The sequence below is a fragment of the Phoca vitulina genome, unplaced genomic scaffold (genome assembly GCF_004348235.1).
Source record: "Phoca vitulina isolate PV1807 unplaced genomic scaffold, GSC_HSeal_1.0 scaffold33, whole genome shotgun sequence".
NCBI lineage: Eukaryota > Metazoa > Chordata > Mammalia > Carnivora > Phocidae > Phoca > Phoca vitulina.
The window spans coordinates 2057631-2081321 of record NW_022589736.1 but is presented as its reverse complement, the minus strand read 5'-3'; the positions used below and the strand labels follow the sequence as shown (position 1 = coordinate 2081321).

At 63.2% G+C, this 23691-nt stretch overlaps 3 protein-coding genes across 12 annotated transcripts; 1 reads left to right on the top strand and 2 right to left on the bottom strand.

The window, feature by feature from the left end:
• Positions 1-366: 366 nt before the first annotated feature.
• On the top strand, positions 367-18355 carry LOC116645478 (hydroxyacylglutathione hydrolase-like protein). Of its 9 annotated transcripts, XM_032425724.1 has the most exons (15): positions 369-492; positions 673-1089; positions 1920-1979; positions 2063-5986; positions 6162-6266; positions 6638-6778; positions 12289-12492; positions 12844-12908; positions 12998-13115; positions 13192-13300; positions 13378-13481; positions 13717-13818; positions 14160-14239; positions 15102-15192; positions 18267-18355. In XM_032425724.1, exons 4-15 carry the CDS (start codon positions 5825-5827, stop codon positions 18333-18335), a joined length of 1350 nt encoding a protein of 449 aa, XP_032281615.1. In that variant the 5' UTR covers positions 369-492; positions 673-1089; positions 1920-1979; positions 2063-5824; the 3' UTR covers positions 18336-18355. The 9 variants fall into 9 exon arrangements, 8 of the variants coding, with proteins under 8 accessions (XP_032281611.1, XP_032281612.1, XP_032281616.1 ...); XM_032425720.1 differs by lacking the exon at positions 18267-18355 and having other exon boundaries at positions 367-492; positions 13720-13818; positions 15102-15506; XM_032425719.1 differs by lacking the exon at positions 18267-18355 and having other exon boundaries at positions 368-492; positions 2085-5986; positions 15102-15506.
• Positions 7395-10925, bottom strand: CCDC78 (coiled-coil domain containing 78). Its single transcript, XM_032425496.1, has 12 exons — positions 10827-10925; positions 10660-10746; positions 10270-10422; positions 10120-10176; positions 9952-10019; positions 9753-9831; positions 9524-9649; positions 9156-9343; positions 8701-9024; positions 7887-7953; positions 7710-7810; positions 7395-7632 (listed from the first exon to the last, which is right to left on the bottom strand). Exons 1-12 carry the CDS (start codon positions 10923-10925, stop codon positions 7521-7523), a joined length of 1461 nt encoding a protein of 486 aa, XP_032281387.1. The 3' UTR covers positions 7395-7520.
• Positions 15584-22656, bottom strand: CIAO3 (cytosolic iron-sulfur assembly component 3). Of its 2 annotated transcripts, none has more exons than XM_032425727.1 (11): positions 22546-22656; positions 21290-21385; positions 19723-19866; positions 19307-19439; positions 18710-18844; positions 18310-18428; positions 17980-18109; positions 17304-17376; positions 16696-16833; positions 16083-16240; positions 15584-15889 (listed from the first exon to the last, which is right to left on the bottom strand). In XM_032425727.1, exons 1-11 carry the CDS (start codon positions 22609-22611, stop codon positions 15651-15653), a joined length of 1431 nt encoding a protein of 476 aa, XP_032281618.1. In that variant the 5' UTR covers positions 22612-22656; the 3' UTR covers positions 15584-15650. The 2 variants fall into 2 exon arrangements, with proteins under 2 accessions (XP_032281618.1, XP_032281617.1); XM_032425726.1 differs by lacking the exon at positions 22546-22656 and adding an exon at positions 22291-22532.
• Positions 22657-23691: the final 1035 nt, after the last annotated feature.

The window sequence follows — 23691 nt, the reverse complement described above, 5'->3', positions numbered from 1 at the left end:
GGAAAGGGCCACCCGAGATGAGCCGCTCTTCCTCCTACCCCCCAGACAGGTTCCAGTGGGCTTTACTCCCACCCCTATCCCGGCCTATGGCTCGAGGACAAGGGCGCATACGGCAATGCGGGGCGGGGGGTGCGAGAGGGCGACACAGCACACAGAGCCTGGAGCTCTGTCCTCCGCGCCACCATAGCCGAGGCTCGGCCTCCCGCCCCCACGAGCGCCGCTGCGATTGGTGGAAAGTTCCTGGGCCGCGCCGCGATTGGCCGTGCCCGGCCCGTCGCCTCCCGCTCTTGGCCCCCACGGGGCTGCGGGCCAGAGGTGGGGCGCGGGCGGAACGGTGCGCGGAGCCGGCCGGAGCCCGGGGTGCTCCCGCCGCCGCCCCGCCCGCCCGCGCCAAGGCGCTCCTTGCGCTGCTGGGCGCGCGCTCTGCTCGGGCCTCCTGGCCACCGCCACCTGCGCCGGCTACCCGGAGGACCGCTGCGGCTGGAGCGGCAGGTACGAAGCCCCAGAAGGCCGCGCTCTGGGGCTGTGGGGCCCCTCCGCGCCCCCGGGGTCCAGAGAACCAGGTGGACGCAGCTGCTTCTGGCTTCGGGGGAGGGTGCAGGACGAGGGGGCTGCGCCGGGGGCGGACGCGAGCCGCCCGCCTCAGCGCCTCTCGTCCTGTCCTGTCCCCAGCGGCCTGACCCAGGAGCCGGGCAGCGTGGGGCAGCTGTCCCTGGCCTGTTCGGAGGGCGTGATCCAGTGGCTGTACCCGGCCGGGGCGCTGCGCCTGACCCTGGCCAGCTCCGACTCCCGACTCCCTCAGGCGCTCCAGCACCGCCTTCCTTGTGCCCGGCGCGGTCCTTCGCAGGCGCGCAAGTCTTCGAGGAGCCGGCGGGCGGGCGGGCGACGCCCTGGAGCTGCTGCTGGCTGAGGGTTTGGGCCCAGCGCGGGGCCGATGCGTGCGCTGGGGTCCCCGTGAGCGCCGGTCCCTCTTCCTGCAGGCCACCCAGCACCCAGACATCAGCTGCTGCGTGGCCTCTTTCCGCTTTGAAATGCACGAGGACAGGTATCCAGAACTGCCTCCACAGGCCCACGGTCTTGGTGCTGATGGTGAGTGATGGGCTGGGTGGTGATGTGCCTGTCATCCCCATCGTACAGAGGGAGAAACTGAGGCATGAGAGTGAAGTGGGTTACTAAAGATCACACAGCTAGTGAGGACAGGTCCAAGAGACAGAGAGAGGTGTGGGCAATCTCTCAGGATTCAGCTTAGGGAAAGGGCGGGCAGGACTCTTGGTCCTTGAGGGGTGGGGGGAGGGGATGATGGGGGACAGAATCAAAGCCTCTAGCCAAAGCTGTCCAGGGCTCCTTGGCCCAGCAGTGACCTCCCTCCCTTCCCCCAGTCCAATACAACAAAAGTCCAGTGTGTGTCTGGTCACCATGGAGATGCTGCCTTGCCTCCCTGTAGGGCACCAGGCCCAGCTCTTTACTTTCCTAGAACGTGGAGCCTGACCCCACAGGGGTTGGGGGTCTTTCTGTTCTGCATTGGGCCCCAGGCCAGAGACTCCAAAGCTCACGATAGCCTCCTGCCACCCACCTGGGTTGGGCTGGTGTCTTTGGGCCCAAGGATACAGCTCTGGGAAGCCACAGGGGTGTGCTGGTGTGCACATGTTAAGATGGGTGTGTGAGAGTGTGCCCCTGGACACCCACCCCCAGTGCGTGAGTCCTCGTGCCCGTACGCTGGGCACAGCCCCTAGACCCATGTCTGTGCATGTGTGAGCATTCAAGTGTCAGGTGCCCACATGCTCCCTCCGGTCCCCAGTTGTCATCAGGCAGGGGAGGGTCTGGTGGCCTGCCCTTTCCCTCCTGCCTCCAGCTGGGGGCGGCCTAGGGTGGTCCAGGAGAAGGCAGGACCTACCCTCACCATGTCCCCTTCATGCCAGGTGCCTGCAGGCCCTGCAGTGACCCTGAGCTCCTGCTGGCCGCGTGCACCAGCGACTTTGGTGAGTGTCTCTGCCGTGGGGGGAGCCTGGGGTCCACCCTCCATCCTCCCCTGCATGCCACTGGCCAGTGTGTCTCCCCACAGTGATCACTGGAACCATCCACAGGGTTGGCCACGACACAGAGCTGCAGGAGTCTGTTACCGTGGTGGCGGCTGCCCATGTCCTCTGACAGACACTGCCACTGTTCCGGGTGGGGGAGTCCGGGGGCCACGTGCAGGCCTCCATTCACACCCCGCTGCACTTCAGTGTCTGCACTGGCCCCGGCCGCTTCCTCTTCATGGGCTGGAGCCACTTCGGTGAGGCCTGGCTGGGCTGTGCACCTCGCTTCCAGGAATTCAGCCGTGCCTCTGCGGCTGCCCACGCCAACCACCTCCACCCCTGTGAGGTGGCCCTGGACTGAGGAGCCTGGGAGCAGGGCACTGAGGAGGGGCTGGTCGAGGGGGAGTAGGGAGGGGTCGCCTCCAGGTGGTACCAGCTGCTTCTGAGGTGAGAGTGATAACCAATAAGAACACTGATTTCCTTAGCCAGCGTAGATGGAGTGTCCCATGCCTGAGCTGACCCTTACCTCCTCTGAGCCTCCATAGCCCTGGGACTGCTCCGATTTCTGCTGCAGAGTAGGACACTGAGGCTCAGGGCAGTGGTGCCTTGTCTAAGGCCACCCAGCTAGTGAGTGGGAATGGCCCAGGCCTGTGCCTTGGGGAGGAGCTGCTGCTTGGCTTGGGGGGAAGCAGGGAGCCTCCCCTCTATGTGGGAGTGGGAGTGGAAAAGGGCTGTAACTCCCAAGGTCTGAGGTGGGTGGGGTCCCTTAGTGGGGGGCAGGTAGGCAGACACCACTCCTAGCCTGTGAGGGAAGGGGGTTGCAATCTGGCAGGGTGCTGGACTTCTTGCTGTAGTCCACTGGGAGCCCAGCAGAGTCATCCTGGCCCCATCCCAGCCTCGGGGAAGAATGGGCCCCTCTGTCCGGAGGGCCTTGCGACGTGCAGAGCATCCCTACATGGCTGGAAGCCTCGGGGGAGTGGGGCCTCCCCTGTAGAGCCAGGCATGTTGCCCATTTCTGGAGGGCAGGGGCATACGATGGGGTCTCTAAGGAACCTTTCCTGCCACTGGCCCTATTGTTGCTGCCTCTGCCTTCCTCCTCAGCCTCAGCCACACAAAAGGCCAGTGCAGTTTGGGACAAAGCCCAGGGCCCTGGGCTGAATGCCCCTGGGGTGGGGGTGCATGCAGGGGCTCCTAAACTGGGGACAAGCTGCCTCTGCTCACCCCACCCCCACACTTCCCAAGAGAGCCAAAGCTCAGGTTGTGGTGGGGGGATGCATGGGCTGATGCGCTGAGCCCCAGAAGCAGCGTCCCATCCTTACCTGCCAGTCTACACTAAGGAAGGGGCTGACAGTGAGGATGGAGGCCAGAGGCCGTGTCATCTTTCAGGCAGGAACTGAGGCAGGGCCCCTTCCTCCAGATTCGGCTGACAATTATGGGTAGGGGAGGTAGGCTCCTGTGGGTTTCTGCCCACCTGCCCCTGCTGAAGTTCACTGCTGCTCCCTTCTTCCCGAACTCCCAAACATGGGGTGCTCCGTGCTCCATGCTCAGGCACTAGACTTCTCCTCCTCACCGTTAATATTCTCTCACTGGAGAGCTGGACCAGCCTTGTGGCTTTAAAAACCATCAGGATATTGATGACCCTACATTTTGATCTCCAGCCTGGACTTCTTCCCTGGTCTGCAGACGGCTGTCTCCCCGTCTGCCCCTTTCCCCTCACCAAAGAGTATCTTAGCAAAGAGCAGAGAAGATGAGTGTACACTTCTGATCCTCCTCCTCCTATCGGGAGGTTTTTGCACTGTCCAGACTGGCCCCAAGGACGGCTTCCTCTCGAGGGCTAAGCAGCATCCTCACCCTTGGTGTCTGTCCTGACTTGGTGTGTGTCCTGTCAACTCTCTACAGCCTTTCATTGGAAGGAGATGCCTGGCCACACTAGGGGTCACTGTGGACTGCCTCTCAGACCACCTGTCTAAAAAAATGTGGGGCAGCTGCTCTGGGGTGGGCTCTTGGTTGGACAGTGGTCTCTACGCACCTGCCCCAGGAAGTGCCTGAGCCTCCCATGCACACACCCTCCCCGGAGAAAGTGCTGACTTTGCAACCAGTTCTCTGTTCATAAAGTGCACAAAGGGCAGTTGTGGGTATGGCTAACAGGGCCGAAGGAGCCCCCAGCGTGCTCCAAGACATGCCTCAAAGTCCTGGGCCAGGGGCTTCATGCCTGCCCTGGGGGAAGGGGCCAAGGGGAAACGGTGCGGGTGAGCATGTATGTGGGGGCCATGGGCTACGGAAACTGGCCTGTGGGGCACCTCCGGGCACGCGCACTCGCACGGGTACACACCCAGCTGCCCAGTGCCCAAAGGCGGAGGAGCAGAGTGCAGGATGTGAACATGAGCGTTGTGGGGTGTGCACTGAGGAATCGGGTTGGGTGCGTTCATTCAGTCAACACATTTTTATTGAGTGTCTGTCAGGTGCTGCTCTAGGCCGTGGCAATAATGCAAGGAACAGAAGACACAAGAGCAGGGTGCCATGTAAGCACGCCCAGCCTAGAGCCCAGTACACAACCTTTCTTTCTGGGGAGGGCCCTGTGACAGTCCCAAAGGAGACAGAATGCTATGAGCCAGGTGGGGCCACCCCCCCCAGTGGTCTTGGGAGCAGGGCACTGGGGTTCCCTGCCTCCCGGGGACACCTGTCTTTCAGGACTGGTGGCAGCTGGGGCCAAGTACAGGCAGGCACGTGGGGCCGTCTGTACTTGGGGGTGGGGGCAGCGGTCTTGGGCATGTTTATATTGTCTGACGCCGAGGCTCTTGACCAGGGCAGCAGATGGGTCCAAGTCCCTACCATCCATGAGACACCTGGCCTCAGGTGGGATGAGGAGGAGGTCCTGGCTCAGGGCTCTGTCCCCCCAGCTGGCTTCTCCCACTCCCAGGCTTTGCCAAGTCACCTCTCGAATCTCATATGTTAGGACATTTTTTGGAGAAGGAAGGTGATCTCCCCCTCTTGGGGCTCTTTCTCGCACTCCCGTGGCTGAGCCAGCTCCCCTCCTACCACACTCACGGAGTGTCCGCTCAATCTCCTGGTCAACCCTGCCTCTCAGCGGAGCGCCCAACTTCCTCAGGCCCCGGCGCAGCCTCCAGTCCCTGCGCACTCGGACTGACTGCCTTCAGCTGTGGGAAGGAGCCGGAAGGTGTCCTCCCTGCACCTGCCCCTGGCTGGGCTGGCCTTCGGGGTGTCCTGTGGGCGGACACGCGCCTCCCCAGGACGGCCTCCCCACCCCCGAAAAGGAGCCTCCTTCCCCCCGGGCTCCAGGCACGCCAAACCGGCCGCTCGCGCAGGGCCCGCGGGAACCCCCGGGAGGGCTCCCCTTCCCCTGAGCCGCAGCACCCCGTTTCCCTGGAGCGTCTAGCCCTCTCTGAGGTCGGCGCTTCTGTCGTGTCTCCCCGCGCGGGGACGTGTGGTCCACGGGTCCCCGTGCCAGGGGGGGCGCGGACTGGGCCGAGAGGGCTGGCGAGCGCAGGCTTCGAGCGGGACCCGGCGGGGCCAAGCTCCGCGGCCCGGAACGCGCGGGAAGGGCCCCGGGCCCGGGCGGAACGCGCGGGAAGGGCCCCGGGCCCGGGCGGAACGCCAGGGTAGGGCCGCTTCCGGCGCCCCGCCGAGGCCTCGGTCCCGCCACTTCCGGCGTCTCCGTTAGGAGCCGGGTGGGCACGGGGCGGGGGCGAGGGTGCCATCCAGCTCCCGGCCGGCGTGAGGGTCTCGGACCCGAGCCCGGGAGGGACGTTGGGGCGGGACGACCCTGAGCCGCGCGGCCCGCAGCCATGGAGCAGGACGAACCAGGCGAGGCGCTGACGGAGCTGCGCGAGCGGCGGCTGGGCGCGCTGGAGCTGCTGCAGGCGGCGGTGGGCTCAGGCCTGGCCGCCTACGCCGTGTGGGCGCTGCTGCTGCAGCCCGGCTTCCGTCGAGTGCCGCTGCGACTACAGGTGCGGGGCCCGGGGGCTGCCCCTCGGGGCCAGCGGGGCGTGGGGGCCGGCTGCAGGTGGGGCAGGGCGCCCGCGCCCAGACAGGAGGCTCCGGAGGCCGGCTCCGCGCCCTCCCTCCCCGCCCCGCCGTGTGACTCAGGCTTGGGGACCCAGCCTCGCCTGCCTCCTTGCCCAGGTGCCCTATGTCGGTGCGAGTGAGCGGCAGGTGGACCATGTGTTGTCGCTGCTGCGAGGTCGGCCGGGAAAGATGGTGGACCTGGGCTCTGGCGATGGCAGGATCGTAAGGAGAGAGAGAGAGAGAGAGAGAGAGAGAGAGAGTGTGTGTGTGTGTGTGTGTGTGGCGGGGGGGGGGCGGTTCTTGCCAGCGCACCTCCTTCTGGTCCCCACAGTCTCCTGTGCCCACAGGTGCTGGCGATGGCAGGATCGTAAGGAGTGTGTGTGTGTGTGTGTGTGTGTGTGTGTGGCGGGGGGGGGGCGGTTCTTGCCAGCGCACCTCCTTCTGGTCCCCACAGTCTCCTGTGCCCACAGGTGCTGGCGATGGCAGGATCGTAAGGAGTGTGTGTGTGTGTGTGTGTGTGTGTGTGTGGCGGGGGGGGGGCGGTTCTTGCCAGCGCACCTCCTTCTGGTCCCCACAGTCTCCTGTGCCCACAGGTGCTGGCCGCCCACAGGTGCGGTCTCCGCCCAGCTGTGGGCTACGAGCTGAACCCGTGGCTAGTGGGGCTGGCTCGGCTGCATGCCTGGAGGGCGGGCTGTGCCGGCAGCGTCTGCTACCGCCGTGAGGACCTCTGGAAGGTAACCCAGGGAGTCCGGGAGCCCCTCAGACCCTGCACCTGACCTCCACACTTCCAGTGCTGGTTGGCCACGGTGTTGACAACCCCAGGTTCCCCTGCCACCTGCGTGGGCTGGGGCCAGGACTTGGAAGCCACAGTGCCCACATGCCCACCAGACCTCCTTGGCCGGGGCTCTACTCCCCTCCTCTTGCAGGTGAACCTGAGGGACTGCCACAACTTGTCAGTGTTCCTGGCCCCTAGCGTGGTAGGTCTGGGGTCTGCTAGCTACAGGGGAGGCCCAGGCCATCCTCCGTGTGTGTGCTGGGCCTGGAGGAGGATGGGCAGGGCAGCCGTGTTCCATTGTGCATACCCTACCCTCCTGCTCTCTCCCACAGCTCCCACTGCTGGAAGACAAGCTGCAGGCAGAGCTGCCCCAAGGGGCCCGAGTGGTGTCGGGGCGCTACCCCCTCCCCACGTGGCAGCCTGTGGCTGTGATGGGTGAGGGTGTGGACCGTGTCTGGGCCTATGATGTCCGTAGTGGTGGGTTGGCTGGTCAGGCCTCCGCAGGACCCAGTTCTGCATCAGTCCCTGGGGCCCCCAATTCTCAGGGCGGCTGACCATTTGGACACAATAAAGACTCGGTGGACTCTGTCCTGACTCTTGTTGGGTGGAGGGCTGGGTGGAATGACCCCCCCCCCCCAAGGGGGTGCTGTGAGGAGGGCTCCATGCTGGCTGTGAAGAGTTCTGCTCTGAGTGACAGCTGGCTAGCGGCTTCGGGTCTTTGGGTGCTGGGGCTTGATGGGAGCTGTGGCCCCCACTTTCCACGCGTTCTCTGTACCCATGAGCTTCCTCAGCCTCAGGATCTCCTGTCTGTACCTGCTTGGAGGGGTCAGGATTAGTTACCTGCCTGGCTGTGCACAAGCCCGGCTCTGTTACCTGGGACTGAGGCCCACCTGCCGAGGTGCTGGCCCACATACTCCTGTAGCTCAGAAAGTTGCTCCTCAGCCATCGTGGCCCGTACTAGCAGCTGCGCCCGCTCGCGTTCCAGCTCCGCCTGCCATGGGGAGGGCATAAGCTATGAGGCTGGACAAAGTATGAGAAGGGGCCCCCAGCCAGGCCTTGCCTATTACCTGGGTGCCACGGGAGAAGTCTTGGAGCTTCTGGTGGATCTGGGCCCAGGATGCAGCTTCCTGGCCCCTGTGAGGAGAGAGGGAGGGGCAGGTATGAGGGCCAGCATTAGGCCAGGTGTTGGTCAATCACCTTGCTCAAGTTGGGGCACTTAGATGCTGACTTGCCTGCTGGGAGCAAGGTCAGGACAGCATGGGCCCACCTGGCCACTCTGGGCCCTGCTTGGGCCTTTGAGCCATCAGTAGGTACATGGGGGCAGGGCAGCCCAGGTCCAGAGGGCCTACTGGCCGCTCACGGAGGGCTAAGCCACAAGGCCAGACAGTGACCCCGGTGCTGTATGAATGTTGATGGGGGGCCTCCCCCCATTCTAGGGGTTTATTTCTCAAAACTCTGGGAGTTGAGCTGATACCAGCCCCTGCCCATTGCACAGTTCGGAACATGGAGGCCCAGAAGCAAGGGCTGCAAAAGCCACCAGGCAGCCTGCTTCTGTCCTGTCCCGGGGCCAGGGCCTCTGCTGGCCATCCACCACACCTCTTCATCCTTAGGTCCCCTGGGTCTCACTGAAATGTGCCTTTCTCAGGTGATCTCCCTGACCCTCCCATTCAAGGTTAGCCCCTCTCCTGTCAGGGCCCCACTTCACCCAGGTACTTGGCTTTCTGTGATTATTGATGTCTCCCATACAGACTGAAACCCAAGGGCACAGATGGGCCACCTTGTTCACCACCGCAACCAAAGCCCCACCCAGGGCTTAGGGTTGGGGGAATAAATGAATGATCTCCCTGCAGGTCCCCCCACCACCCACCCCAGGGTACTCACTGTGGCTCTGACGTGCCCCCCTGGGAGGCTTCATTGGGCCCCTTCTGTAGGAACAAGAGCAGCATCATGAGCCTGGTGGGCTGTGGGAGGGATTCTCTGTTGGCTGAATGAGGCAGGCTGCTCAGGGATGGGGTCTTTGCTGAGCCTGGGATGGGCCTGGGGTGTGTTCTGGGGTGCTGTGCTCCAAGGCCAGTGTAGGGCAGCAGGGAGAGCTCACCTGGGCCTGGAGCTTCCAGAGCTTTGTCTCCAGCCTGGCCTGGGCCGCTCCCAGGTGGCCAAGTTCGGAGACCAGGTGCAGAGACAGTGGCTCCAGGTGTGAGGTGGCTGCATCAAAAGTAGCTTTGGGGGTCCTGGCTGCCCCAGTGGAGTCGGCCAGCACCTGCCGCACACTAAGCCACGTGCCAAGTCACATAGGGCCACCCCACCCCAGGTGCCCGTCTCAGGGAGGGGCCCACCTGCAGGCGGCCAGCAGCTCCTCGTGTCTACGGCTCATATCTGCCAGGCGCTTGCGGTAGGCACGAGCAGCCCGGGCCAACTGCTGCTCACGGCGGCGGTGCGCTGCCCGCATGTCCTCCAGAGTGGTCTCCAGGAATGTGCGGAGGGTTGCCGCGGCCGGCTCCCGGCCCACGCCGTTTGCATACTCCTGGAGGGGGTGGGGCGGGGCTGGGGCCAGGGCCGAGGGGGCGGGGCTTGCCGGGCGCACACTGCTTCCCACAATCCGCGGAGGGGGCCGAGCTGCAGGCGGACCCACCCAGGCTGGGCTTGGACTCCCCAGGACGCGAGGCCTCCCTCTCACCACAGGGCCACCCCACCCGGTGCTCACGGCCACGGCTCGGGCACAGCGCTGCAGCTGGACGGCATGCTCCTCGTTCAGTTTCTTGAGCTGCAACTGCAGCTGGGCGTTCTCTGCCTCAGACTGGCGCAGCTGGCCTTGGCAGGCAGACAACACCTGGGGGTGGAGGCAGCCTTGAACCGACACACCACAGGGTGGACCTTTGTAGACTGTAGGACACCACCTACTAGATCTCAAAGTGGGTCACGCTGGGCCTCACCATGGCTTGTGCGGCTAGTCGCTGCCCAGCTGTCCTGGCCTCCTGTTGGGCTCCCTGCAGTCGCCGGCCCAGGTCTGCCCTGTGGACAAGCATGTGAAGCTCTGCTGGGCCCAGGGTCCCTCCCTCTGCTCTTGGGAAAAGCCACTCTGAGCCTGGTGCGGTCTGGATCCCCTCCATCCCAAGTGAGGCAGCCACTCACACACGTGTCTCCAGTGCCTGCTTCTGGGCCTTGTGCTGCTCCAGCACCCGCTTCCATTCTCCCTGCAGCTGCGGGGTACACAAGCTCTGGGTTCCTGGCACTGCCCAACACCACCCTGGGCTGGGAGAAATCTGGACAGATCCCCAGGCTAGGTGGCTGCACACTCACGCTGTTCCCCAGCTTCTGCTGTTCATCCCTAGGGGTCAGGAAGTCCTCAGGCTGTGCCTGTATGAGAGAGTCGGTCCCAACCTCACTGTGCCTCTGCTGCACCCCTGTTGGGCTCCCACCCAGCCAGGCCCTCCATGCACTCATGGTGACCTGAGGTCTGTGGTGGACGGAGTGTCCCTGCTCCCAGGCCTTGTGCTGGAGCCCCTGGGCCAGCTCCTGGTGGTGCCCCAGGCCAGCCTCGGGGGGGGCTGCGCAATCACCATGCAGTTCCAGCTCCAGCACCCGGCTCTCCAGCCGTAGGACCTGCAGGGTGACCAGGGTGAACAGGTGCACCTGCCTGCCAGGCCACCCAGGGTAGGTCAACATCATCTGGGTACATACAGGGACACAGCACACACAGGAGACGTGGGGACTCACAGACACTGCATGAGTGTGTACAATCACATGGGTGTACCTGGACCCCTCACAGCACTGGTCCTAGGTATGCACCCTCCCTCCATGTGCTCGGGCTGGCACATGTGGGCACATACCAGCACCCACCTCACTCTTCAGCTTGAAGAGTTCAGCCTCATGCTGCTCCCGCAGGTGATGCGTTGTGATCTGCAGGTCGACCAACTCCTTGGAGATCTGTGGGTGGCCAGGGTAAGAGGTGGTGCCTGTGGGACCCTCCCTCTTGCTAGCTAGCACTCTAGGGCCCCCACACCCACCTGCAGTTGGTGCTCCTCACTCAGCTCTAGATCTGAGGGAAGCTCTGTCTTGAGGCTGGTTGTCCAGTCCTCTGCTTGTGGCAGAACCTGGAGAGGCATCCCCCCCCCCCCAGTTGGGTCTCAGGCTTGGGCAGTGGACTCCACTCCCAAGGAGCCACCAGCCATGCACTCCCCCCTCCCCAATACCCCTCCACACACACACTGCCTGAGCTAGGGCAGTTTCTCCTGGCCTCTGAGGGTATAGGCTGAACCCCCGACCCCATGGCAGAAGCAGAAGTGTCCTGGAGGGACTCACGTTCTCACTGGCCCCAGGTCGGGGCGCTGGCCTGGGGCCTGTGGCTGCTGCATGCTCCATAGACAGAAGGGACTCTGGCCTCCCCAGGTGCAGTGCCGCCTTACCTACTGGCCTGTTGCTGCAACACTGTGGCTTGTGTTGCCAAGGCCTCTGTTGGTCCCCTGCTGATCCCCGGAGCTCTGGGGGCCCCGCCCACGAGGGCATTCGAGGGGAGGCGAACTCCCTCAGCTCTTTCCGTATATGGCTTCCCCATCCTTTCTGGTTTCCGGCGCCGCAGCATTTATCCTGGGCACTGATGGAACCAGGAGTTCATGAGAAGGCCCAGCACAGAATGGAGCGACCGCGGCTGTCACTGCTGTCCTCGCGCAGGGTGCCTGCCCTGCCATGGGGGTTCACAGAGTAGGCGCATTCTGCGTGCCTACTGTTTCTGGTTGGGCGCTGGGATGGGCAGGTGAACGAACTGTAAGGTTCCCCCGCCCCCAGCCCGAGGGAAGGGGGCGCAGACGTTCCAGTCAAGGGGCTGGGGGACTCAGGACTGGCTCAGCCCCGGCGCCAGGAGGGCTTCGCGGAGGCGGCGCCGGAGGGCCGGGAGCTGCGGGTCCGGACGTGCGTGCGGCCCCCATCGGGAACGCGCGCGCCCCAGCCCGCGCACGCTTGCTCCCTGCGCCGGGGCACAGGCCGTTGGCGACAGCCGGGCCGAGCGCCGTGCTCCGTTCAGGTCCCGTGGCCAGTGTCTGAGGCCCGTGTCTGTCCGGCCGTCTTTGAGACGGTCCGCGCTGGCGTAGCCCCTGCGGGTAAGGAAACGGTTCGGGCCGGTGTCTCGCCGCGGCGGCAGGGGGACCTAGGGGGCGGGGCGGGCCTGGGGAGGGGCGTGGCCTAGGCGCGATGCACAGAGTGGCACAGGAGGGCGTGGTTCAAGGGGGAAGGCGGGGCCCGCGGCGCGGGACGGGCGGGGCCCGGGCGGTTGCGTCGTCGCGAGGGGCGGGGCCTGCGCGGCGGGCGGCGACGGCGTCGCTGTCGCCGGGGGCTGGCGTCCGCGCTGGCCGTCCGGGCTTGAGCCTGGGGCGTGGGCTTCCGCACCGCTCCTCCGGGACGTCCGTGGAGCAGCGAGCGGGCTCCCTTTCTGGCCCTCAATGTGTGTGTGGAGCTGACCCCTCCCTTGCACAGCCCTGCCTTGGCCTGGAGAGGGAAGCCCCCGCCCTGAGGAAGGGGTTCGAAAGCCTGGGGGCCTCTCGAGAAGACGCGGGGTGCCTGAGCTCTGCGACCATGAAGGTCAAGGTCATCCCTGTGCTCGAGGATAACTACATGTACCTGGTCATTGAGGAGCGCACGCGGGAGGCTGTGGCCGTGGACGTGGCCGTGCCCAAGAGGGTGAGGGCAACCTGTGGGCGGCGGGGAGCGCCGCTGGGGTCCCCCGACAACTGTGGTTGGAGCAGGCCCTTCCCCTGTTCTCTCATCTCTGGGTACTTGGCGATTACGGTTCCCCGATTATCTTGGGTCTGCCCTGAAGTTAGGACCACCTCTGACCTCCGTTTTCCCCTCCTTGGTGCCTGTTGTCGTACGCCCTGGGAGCTCATTTATTGTCTGCGGGGTCTCCCTTACCCCTACGCCCCCTGGCCCGCCTGGGACTCTGTGTACATCACACCTGGCGCCCTAGTTGGGGGCGGGGGGTGGGGGCGGCCACCTGGCCCTACCAAATCTCCCTAACTCCGTCCCTTTCAGCTGCTGGAGATCGTGGGCCGGGAGGGGGTATCACTGACCACCGTGCTGACCACCCACCACCACTGGTGAGCGCGGTCGGGGCGGGCCGAGGCGCGAGGGCATCGCCCCTGCCCCACCCCGAGCCCGGCGTGATCCTGCTCCCGCCCGTCCGCAGGGACCACGCGCGGGGAAACGCGGAGCTGGCGCGGCTGCGGCCAGGGCTGGCTGTGCTGGGCGCGGACGAGCGCATCTGCGCGCTGACCCGCAGGCTGGCGCACGGCGAGGAGCTGCGGGTGAGCGCGCGCCCGGGAGGGCGGGGAATCGCCTTGGGCCCTCCCGCCTCACCAGCCGCCCGCCCCTCTGCCGCAGTTTGGGGCCATCCACGTGCGCTGTCTCCTGACGCCGGGCCACACCTCCGGCCACATGAGCTACTTCCTGTGGGAAGAGGAGTGTCCGGATCCGCCCGCGGTGTTCTCGGGTACTGGCTGCCCCGCCCCGCCAGCCCCGCCTCCCTCTGACCTTGCCCCACCTTCTCTGACCTGCTGTCCTCCCCAGGGGATGCGCTGTCGGTGGCCGGCTGTGGCTTGCGCCTGGAGAGCACAGCTCAGCAGATGTATGAGAGCCTGACGGAGACCTTGGGCAGCCTGCCCCCGGAGACGGTGAGCGGCCATCCCTTCCCCTCCTGCAGGGTCCAGTCGCCCTGCACAACCTGGAGGCTCTGTCCGTGACTTGTGCCACAGGGGTGCAGAATGAACACTCATCAGCCGAGGAGCCAAGGCAGACCAGGCACGGGGTGCTGGGGTCCAGGGAGGGGCCAGGCCAGCCCGGGTGAGCGCCTCCTTCATCTCTGCCTGTGGCAGCATTGTGCACCCCCTGAGTGCCTCCTTTCTCCAGAAGGTGTTCTGTGGCCATGAGCACACGCTGGGCAACCTTGAGTTTGCACAGAAAGTGGAGCCCGGCAATGACCACGTGAGAGCCAAGCTGTCATGGGCTAAGGTGCGGCCACCCCTCCCTCTCTCCTAGAGGTTTGGAGGGTGGATGAAGGTTGGGGCAGAGGAGGGGCACTGCAGGGGGAGTCAGACTTGACCAGACCTGGCTTAGCCCGGGCTGTACCACTGACTGAGGCTCCTGCTGGGGAGGGGAGGAGTGGTTGGCTTTGGATAGGGGCCTGGGCAGCTGGTAGGACTGGCCCAGGGGTGGCTGCCCTCAAGGGCCGGATGGGGCGAGGTAGCCCTTCTTCTGCTCCCGCCCCCAGGAAGGGGTGAGTAGAAGGAGCGGAGCCAAGTTGCCTGGGGCTCTCAAGACAAGGCTGTGACAAGGGCCTGTGGTCATTCCAGAAGAGGGACGAGGATGACATGCCCACAGTGCCATCCACCCTGAGCGAGGAGCTCCTCTACAACCCCTTCCTAAGGGTGGCGTGAGTACTGGTCGGCGTCCCAGGCCTTATGGGGGCCCCGTGCCCACCCCAGGGGCTGTGCCGCAGAGCAGGATGCCTCGCGGCTGGCCTGCTGTCCTTTGGTCCTCCTTGGCGTCATTTGGGCACTGCACGAGGTGCCAGGGGACTGGTTATTGGGCTGACTGGCACCAGGGAGCGGCTGCTCTTTAAGTGTCCTCTGCTAACACCCCCTGGCAGTTCCCCAACAGACTCCCCACGGCGTCCCCTTTCCCCACAGAGAAGAGCCTGTGCGCAAGTTCACGGGGAAGGGAGCCCCAGCTGAGGTCCTGGAGGCACTCTGCAAGGAGCGGGCGAGCTTCCAGCGGGCGGCTGAGCCGGTGCAGCCACAGGCTCGGGCTCTCCTGGCACTGCAGTGGGGGCTCCTGGGCACACCTCGACAGAAATGAGCCCCAAGTAGACCTGCTGTGGGGGCAGGCAGCACATCTCTCCTTCAAACCTCAGCCGACTGAGCCCATAGGAGGATTGCCTCTGGAACCTTCCATGGCCCTACCCAGCTGGCTGTCCAGCCTTGGAGGGGGGGCACCCTGGCACTGGACATGTGAGGCCCCTCTCTGGGGTGCATGTGAGCCCCGAGGCCTGGGCGTTTCGGAAGCAGCGTGCTGGAGTGCACAGGGCTTCCAAACTTTGAATAAAGCTGTGAAAGGTTCTTGACGCTGGTCAATGCTCTTGGACTCGGAGCCGTTTTCAGAGAGATCCCTTTATTAGATTGGGAGCTCTGTGACAACAGGCCTGGCGGGCTTACCCCAATCTGCCTCTCCCCCACCCCCGTAACCCAGCTGTGGAGATGGACTTAGTGCCTCATCTCACAGGGTCTCTCTAACAGAGCCTGCTTCTCGCCTGGAACTCTGCCCAGAAATGCGCGTTGTCAGGTCCGAGGCCACGGCGTCCTCAACGCCCAGTTCCAGGTGGGGCAGGTACGCCATCCCCAGCATGGGGCTCAGTGGGCTGGGTGCCCCTCTCCGGCCAGCGTTCTCTGCTGTCCAGGGCAGGTGGGTTGCCCCCAGCCTGGCAGACCCAGCTTCAGGGGTGACTCCAGGAATGGGGATGAGGAGTCCCACTTTCGCTCTGCCTTAAGCTGCCCACGGGACTGGGCCTCACCTGGGTCTCCAGGCAGGAGCAGCGAGGACACTGCTCGCAGACCTGGGCCCATGGGGAGGTTCTGGGACCTTGTGGGACCGCCGGCCCCCTGCCCTAGGGAGTCTGGGTGAGGGCAGGCTGGAGGTCACCTTGCCCGACTGGGTCCTGAGTCCCGTTTCTGTGTGGGTTAGCGCAGTCAGTGGTTTGGGGGCGATCCCTGGGGTCTCAGGACATGAGCTTCGTGGGAGTCCCAGTATGGGCTGTGCTGGGCCCAGCAGCCCTGCGAGGAGGCCTCCTACCACCTGATGCTGAGGCCAGAGCTGGCCTTCTCCACCGCGTGGTAGCTCGTGTGCAGCAGGTGGCCAGCCCGCTCCGAGCCCTCGCCCTGCAGCCAGCACCTGTACAGTTCCTGGACGCCAGGCGCCTCCTCCGGCGCCTCGGTCCTGACCATGCCGTACAGCATCTCCACGTGCTGGAGAAGCTCCTTGCTGGGCGTGCCGAGGGCCTTGAGCTGGCCTCCGCCGTTCAGACAGCCTGTGAGCGGGGCAGGCAAGAGCATGGTCATGACGGGGATGCCTGCGCAGGGGATACGGCACAGGCCCCCCCACACTGGCTCTCCTGACCACCCAGGTCGGGGCGAGGACAGGGCTCCACTTCCAGCCCCCCTGCCCGGGTGGGACCCTGCCTACAGCCCTGATGCTAGAAAGGGCCTCCGTGCCACAGCTACCTGCGGGGCAGGCCATGACCTCCACGTAATGGTACGGGCAGCGCCCTCGCTTGAGCTTCTGCACCAGGTTCTGGATGTTGCGGAAACCGTAGGCTGCGGCAAAGTGCAGCAGGACGCGGCCCTCCTTCTCCAGGGTCACCTCCTGGAAGTCCTTGTTCCTGAGGGGGGCACAGGCCAGGTTCCCTCCTGCTTCCCACCCCTGCAGGCACATGGGCCACCCTGACAGGCTCCTCCACGGGGGGATGGTGATGGAAGGGGAGGGCAGAAAGCTCACTTCCGCTCAGTGTCCTGATCTTTAGAATGGGAACTGCCTCCCTCCCGAGGATGGCCTTGTCAGACAGCCCCCGGCCCCCCGTCTGTGGAAGGGGGCATTATGTGGGGACGGACCCTGCCACCATGGCCTCTGGGGGCTCTCGACCACTATGATGGGGAGGCAGAGCCCTGGAGAGCTCCGGCCAGAGAGGAGGGCTCAGCTCCTACCTGGTGCCCTGCGTCTTCACCAAACCCAGCCTGCTGTCCTCCAAGCCCACCTCAGCGAGGGGACCCAGGGCCAAGGCTGCCCGAGCTGGGCTGCCCTGTCCCCTGTCCCCAAGCTCCAGCCCTTCTCACTGACCTCAGGGGTCTGTAGGTGACCTCATCCACGTGGATTCCAAAGAGCTCCCGGGCTGCATGCTGGAACACGTGCTCCAGGTAGCCCCCAGAACCCCCGCCCCGATGGCTGGTGGGCTCTTGGGCAGACGCGCTGCTGCACCTGGGGAGCAGAGCACGGCCTCAGGTGGCAGCAGGGCTGCTGTCCACAGAGATTTTGGGTGACTTCTGTCTCATGTTTGAGAGAGTTGCTTTTCTAAATGGAAAAGGAGCCCAAAACCTGGGGGTTTTGTCTGTGTGTCAGGAGGTAGCTCAGGTGGGAGAAAGATTGTCCCTCTGTTGAGTAACCTGTTTTGGGGAATGCAGACCTGTGTCAAGTTGGGGTCAGCTCTGATGACCATCAGTTAGCTGTCCACTGGCCATCTCATGAACTTGATTACCTCTGTGGACACCCGAGACAGACCACAGGGCAAACATGGGACCAACTAGAAGGAAGCCATGGTGGGGAAGAGAAAGGGAGGGGACGCTGCCTACTCCCACGTGCTCACTTTTGCTTGTTGAGACACCTGCAGCCCCCAAACCCACAGCAGGAGACCCTGACGCCAGGCTCCACCATACTAGGAGGTGACTCACAGACTGTCCAGGGGGGCTGGCTCCAGTTGCGAGAGGGAGACCCCTTCTTCCTCGAGCAACTTGAAGACTTCCCCTACAAGAAGACCCCAGCACAGACGCTCTTCAGTTGAGATCTCGATAAAAACAACATCGTGGAAACCCACATCATCTGCGTCCCCGGCAGATGGACACCCAAACGTCCACCTCCTGGCTTGTGGGTGGAGGATGAACCCAGGCACAGAGGCAAGGAAGGCCCACTTCTGAAGCCCCTCAGAAGAGCCAGCCTGCTCCCCAGACCCGCAGCCCACCCTCAGAGCAACATGGCGGGGGGTGGGCATGCCCATCCCTAGGGTGCGCCTGCAGCGGGGTGGTCACAGCTCCCCACAAGGTGGACAGGGGCACGTGTTCACGCAGGGAGGCCTTCCCCCCACTGTTTGGGGTCCTGAGCATTTACTTTTCTGGATTTTAAGCACTTGGGAGACTCTGTGAGGCTGCTCAACTCAGAAATGGGGTGACCCATGTGAGAGCGGCTGACAAGAATCTCCGCCCACCTCCCCATGCAGACTGTTTTAGAGCAAACGCCCAGGTAGTGCCGGGGGGTGCCTCATGCACAGGGGATGGCAGCTCCAGCCAGAGCCGATGGGCAGGACCCAGGCAACGCCATTCATGCCCTGGGCTCAGGACGGCAGGACCCAACCTGTGGTGACAACGCAATCCACGTCACGAGTCTGGTGCTCCTGGCTGAAGAAGTCTGGTCTGGAAGCTTCCAGCTTTTTGTCATAGCAGGGCATCACTGTCACATGGTAGATCCTGTCGGGGGTCAAATGCTGCCGAGAGATGTGGAAATGTGGAGTCGCTACCTGACCCAACAGTAAAGGGGCCCACTGGGTAAGGCGGGGGTGGCAGAGCCGGCCAGTGGCCAGGATGTAACCAAGATTCTTTGTATGGGTCTGTGGACACTGTAACTCTTGGCTTATCTTTCAGGATAATGACAGTGAATTGTTCACAGCTGGAACATTCCCGTTACCTGCTGCTGGGCAAAGAAGTCCTTGACCAGGGAGCCCATGACCTGCTGTGGGGACCGGGCAGTGCTGAGGTAAGGGATGAGGAAGCTCCCGTGCGTCTTCTCAGCATAGCAAATCCAGCCTGAGGCCGACACGGAACAAACGGAGCATCTCACCAGCTAGGCAATGAGTGCCAGGACATTTTAGGACAGACCGACTCGTACAAGGAGTTACGGTCCCGTTACAGAACGTCCCTGCCCTGCTGCCACTGTCTTGTGCTGCTAGCATCCGTGAGATCACGGTCTTGGGGAGCTAAGTGACTCTCAGGGTGCCTCCTTCTGCCAAGGAAGCCATCCTGCCAGAAGCCTGCGCTGCCCCCCTCCCCAGCATTCCCGTTCCCCGCATCCAGCAGCGTGGACACACCTGGGCAGGCGGACGTGAGCACAGGCAAGGCCTGCGTGGAGTTGGCCTGTCCTCGGAACCGCTGCACAAATTCTCTCTGGCTCTCAAGGAGACTGAAGTTCCTCGAGAAGGCGGTATCGAACACGTAGTGCACCCCTGGAAAGCAAGCACCCACCTCACCCACATGAAGGGTGGCTGAATGGTGAGGCACAGCTGACCATGCCCCAGGGAGCTGATCCCACCATGACTTGTCCAGGACCAGGCCACGCCCCTGGTGGCACAAAGCCCACAACCTCCCAGCCCAGCTCGTGGCTCACAGAGGTCGACCAAAGTCGACCTGAGCAGGAACCTGCCAGGAACCTGGGAAATGGGCCTCGATGGTGATCATTTAAAAACAACACGAGGAGCAGGCGAGTTCCAGACCAGGAAAGCAGAGGATTCAGAAGGCTCTCTCTTAAAAGGCACAGCTCTCCTGTGTCAAACCAAAGCTTTGGGCTGAGGTCAACTCGGAGGGTTCTGGTGTGTTTGAGCTCAGTGACTCGGAGGCCGGAGGTGCCCCCTCGCGGGCCCCCCCCCCCCCTGCTGAGCTACAGTGCTCACACGACGTTTGGTGCCTACCGAGTTTCTTAAAGAATGCAGTCAGCTTCTTGGCAGCGTCTGCAGGGCTCAGCTGAAATCTTGCGGCCAGCGACGCTCTGGATTGGGGTGAGACAGAAACCACAACCAGCTTCTGCTGATCGGGGGCCGCCGTCTGCAAAGCAAGGGACATGTGCTCACTCGGAGTGTTTCACACTGATCCCCAGTGGTCCAGTGCTGGTGAGTGCATGCCCTACTGCCAGGGCATGTCGTTTCTATATACGTGTAGGGCCCAACGCTTCAATGTTCAAGTATGACAAGTACTTCACTGACATCCCACTGACGCCCCTTTAAAAATGTGGGAGTGACCTGGAGATCAGCGGCCCTTGACAGCAAGAGCAAAGTATACTGGGGTCGGTGTCAGGTTAAAAAAGTCTCCAAGACCGCCCACCACTTACCTTATTGGCATCTAGAACTTTCCGCAGCTCCTCGTGGCTTTGCTGAGTGATGAGCACAGTCTCCGCTGAGGTGACACAGCCACTGCATGCCAGGCAGTCATCCAGCGAGATCTTGGCCTTCTCCAGCTTCTGAGTCCCTCCATCCTGGAAGCACAGGCACTCAGTATTCAACAGGGCCCTCTGCACAAGGACATGAGCTCTTGGGATAATGGAACCTACAGGAAACTTTTATTCTCTGGCTTGCAACACCGACAAGCAACATGGTAGTTGGCTGGCTTTGAATGCCACCGACTTTCTAAAAATTAAATATTTGTCACAGAAATTCGTACATTCTATACATATTCTAGCTCCATCAAATTCTAACTTTGGCATAAGCTCACTTGGCACATCAGAATTGTATTAATGAGGCCTGTAGCCTGTCAGGGGTGGAATGTGGGCGTGAAATCTGCAGAAGAGCGGGTGACTTGCCAGAGGTTCCTAGTCTGCACTCGTGGGGCTGTGAAGATAGGAAAATGTCAAAGGCCAGGCTCCAACGGGAGGATGAGAAAGGCAAGGCTGAGATGAAGGGGCAGAGGGCAGAGTGTGGCAGCACTCTGCCCAGTGAGCACCAGCCCCAGACGGGGACAGACACACAGGCAGCAAAAGCCAGAGGGCCAAACAGTTGCAGAACTTTGTGTTGGACGTGGGTCTCCAGGCTGATATTCTGCAACTGTCTCTAGATGCAAGCGATCCCAGCTGAGCCCCTTTACTCCCTCTGTAGACTCAGGAAGGGTTGAGCCAGGGCAAGCTGCAGAGCCCAGAATGTGACCAGAGGGCTGAGGAGATGGGGACTCCCTTCCAGCCCAGCTCATCAGGGTGGCGCTTCACATCAAAGCCACAATTTGAGCTCAGTGCATATTTTTTGAGTTAGATGGGCCTAAAGGCCCAGGCTTTGGTTTTGTGTCAAGAGACCAATAAGTTTCCCAACTTCCCTCCAAATCAGCCACGGCTGCTTGGGACGGCAGGGCCCACTGGTGCCCCCACCTCACCTTCCCTTGTGGGACCCCCCCCAACCCTGAGGTGGCGTTTCCCTGTGCTGTGATGGGCTTGGGCAGGAGCTGTGGTGTGCTGCGGGGTCACGCTCCTGGCCTGAGCAAACGGCTGGCTCTCTCCCTGGGAATGCTTGAACCCCGGGTCCAGCCCTACCATGTGCCACCCTGAGGCTCCTCCCCTGCTTGGGAGGAGTTCCTGGACCAGGTATGCCCATGTCTGTGGTCATGGGATGGCACAGACGTTCTTGAGGGTCCAAATAGCAGACAGTCCTTAGACTAGGATCTTGTTATTGCGTAATTATTCAAAAAGCAGATGTTCACCAAAAACAAGCTGTCTGAACTGGAAAATCCCACACAATTAGAACTCACGGAGAGAGAGGGCCTCTGTGCCCCTCCACCCCTACCCCAGTCCCATCCCTGCCCTCCTGGCCTTGGTGACAGTGAATCTGACCACTGTGAAAGGTCTCATGATCACCGTACTCATGACTGGAAAGAGCAGCAAAAACATGTTTTTGGTCATCTGGGCTGGAACTTACCTGACTGACCTGGAAGTAACTCCCATCATCTTCGATGTGGATCTTGGCCACGCCACTTCCTGGTCTCTTATCCACCTTCATGGGCTTGATGCAGTCCTATACCAGGAAGAGACCCTAAATGGTGGCCTGAGTGCGTGGAGGTTCCCCAAGAAGAGGGACAACCTGATGGTCATGCCACCACGCCCGACTCCTCTCCTCTGGCCACAGAAGCAGTCTCAGCAGGATGGCTGCTGACCCTGCGTGCACACGGGGCACACATTCTAACACCCCGCCGGCACCAGCGGTTACTCTGCAGCTCATAGTCAGATGAAGGCCGGCGTTACCGGGCCGCAGGCTAACCCCCTGCACGCCTGCTGGCTCTGACCTTTATTCTTGTTCTCAGCACGTGGACTGGTCACTAAGAGGACACCCAGGAACCATCATTCCTGCACCTCTGCAGGAACGCTTTGCTTGGAGGTCACCGCCCTGCCCAGTGCCCAGTGCAAGTTCATTTTTCTTCCCAACTCCCCGAGTTCTTGCGGTCTCACTGTCACTACGAGAACCTCTTTGGCCGTTGCCTTCCCAGGGATGATTCGGCCCAGAACGCCCTGTCCACGGTGCTGTGACCAGCCCCACCCTTTCCCTCCTCCCGGTACTCCTCAGCTATGGCCCTCCCAGCCCTGGTCCAGCGCAGCTGGTGCGCTTGATAGGCAGGTACACCAGATAAGGACGACACCCACTTTCAAGTGTGGCCGTCCTGCCTCCCTTAGGGGCAAGCTCTGTCAACGACGACCGCACACCCTGACGTGTACTGGGCCCCAGTCAAGGCAGGTGACTCCAGGGGACCAACTCCCCTGCCCTCCAGACCGGTGGGATGGTCCCAGCTGTCTACCAGAGGAAGCGGACAGGGTCGTCCTGGCCCCGAGCCCGCCGCTGCCCAGCGGGGTGACTCTGGCGGCCCTGCCCGGCTCCCCCCGGCTTCCGGGGACCCACAGTGACAGGGCACTCGGCACGCCCCTCACCCGCTCGCCCCGACCCCACACCCGCGGACTTGGCCTCGCTTCGCTCCTCGATGCCTTGCGGAGCAGTAACCCGGCTCGGGGCATCGCCATCCCTGGCCTCGGTTTCCCATCGGCAGGAAGCTGGCCAGAACGCCGGAGGCCCGGGGAGCGCGGGCGGGGGTCCCTGGGTTCCGATCCCGTTTCTCAGGGGAAGAAACTGAGGGGGCAGGGGGGCCCCGCCCCAGACACGGCCGCTGTCCAGGCGGGCCGGCCCACCTGAGACGGCCCGATGAAGTCATCCAGGTCCGTCAGCTGCAGCGCCCCGCTAAAGGGCGACGCCATGGCTGCCGTACTGCCGCTGGGCTCGGAGCGCAGAAGTCGCCAAACGGCGCGAAACGGCAGGCTCTTTCCGCCACGCTGCCGGAAAGTGCCCCGCGCGGCGCATGCGCATCTGCCCCCCCGCCGGACCTGGGGGGCGCGTGCCCCCTGCTGGCGCGCCCTGCCCCGCGGAAGAGCCTGTGGCCTTCCCCGCCTCCTGGGATCGGGAGGAAGGGCCAAGTAGACCGGAGTGACGTCTCGCTCCCCCAGGGCTCACCTGCCCGCCAGGTGTGCGGCCCTGCAGTCCTTGACCTGGGAGCTCGCAGAGGCAGCAGCCTTGCTTTACTTGGTCCCACAGGCGCTCAAGACCCCAGAAGGGCGCCTGGCACTCATGGGCACCCAATCTGTGTTGCAGAGTGAGGACAATGAGAGTGACAGGGACAGGCAGCGGCTCCTCACTCTGCAGAGGCTCGGCATGGAGCCTTGGGGTTCCGAGAGGGCGCTCGAGGCGCTTCTGTCCCGGCCTCCGACGCCCTCTTCTGTTACTTTGGAGACCAGCCCGAGAAAACCATTTCCCTGTCAGATTTTCTAGTATGCAACAGACTCAGGTCTTGAGCCACTGCAAACCGAGTCAAGTCCAGTTTTAAATTTAATGACCACTTTTTATTGGGGCTTTCCGGAGAACTCCAGTAGCTGAGTCTGGCATGTCCTGCGAACCCCGCTGGGCTCAGCCCCAGAACATCGGGCGTAATGTCGAGTCGCAGGGCCCAGACTGACCGGTGCTCCCACTCTTCTTGGAGTTCCTGCCCCAGTGTGGGCTTGTGTGGTGACTCCCACACCCGCTTGTGGGTTTTCTTGGAGGTCCAGAGAGCCAAGGCCCAGCTGCTGGGGCAGCCTTTTGGGGGGGCGGGGGGAGCTGCGCTTCTTCTCTTGGCTGCCAGGACTGGACTTTCCTGTTCAGCAGCTGGGGCTGTGGAGGGGTGGCTTTCCCCCGCAGCTATACCAGGTGGGCTTCCAGGCCCCACCCATCCCCTGTCCTGGTAACACCTGACCAAGGTCTGAGATATGATGCCTGAAATCTGAACAATCCCAAGTGATTTTTAG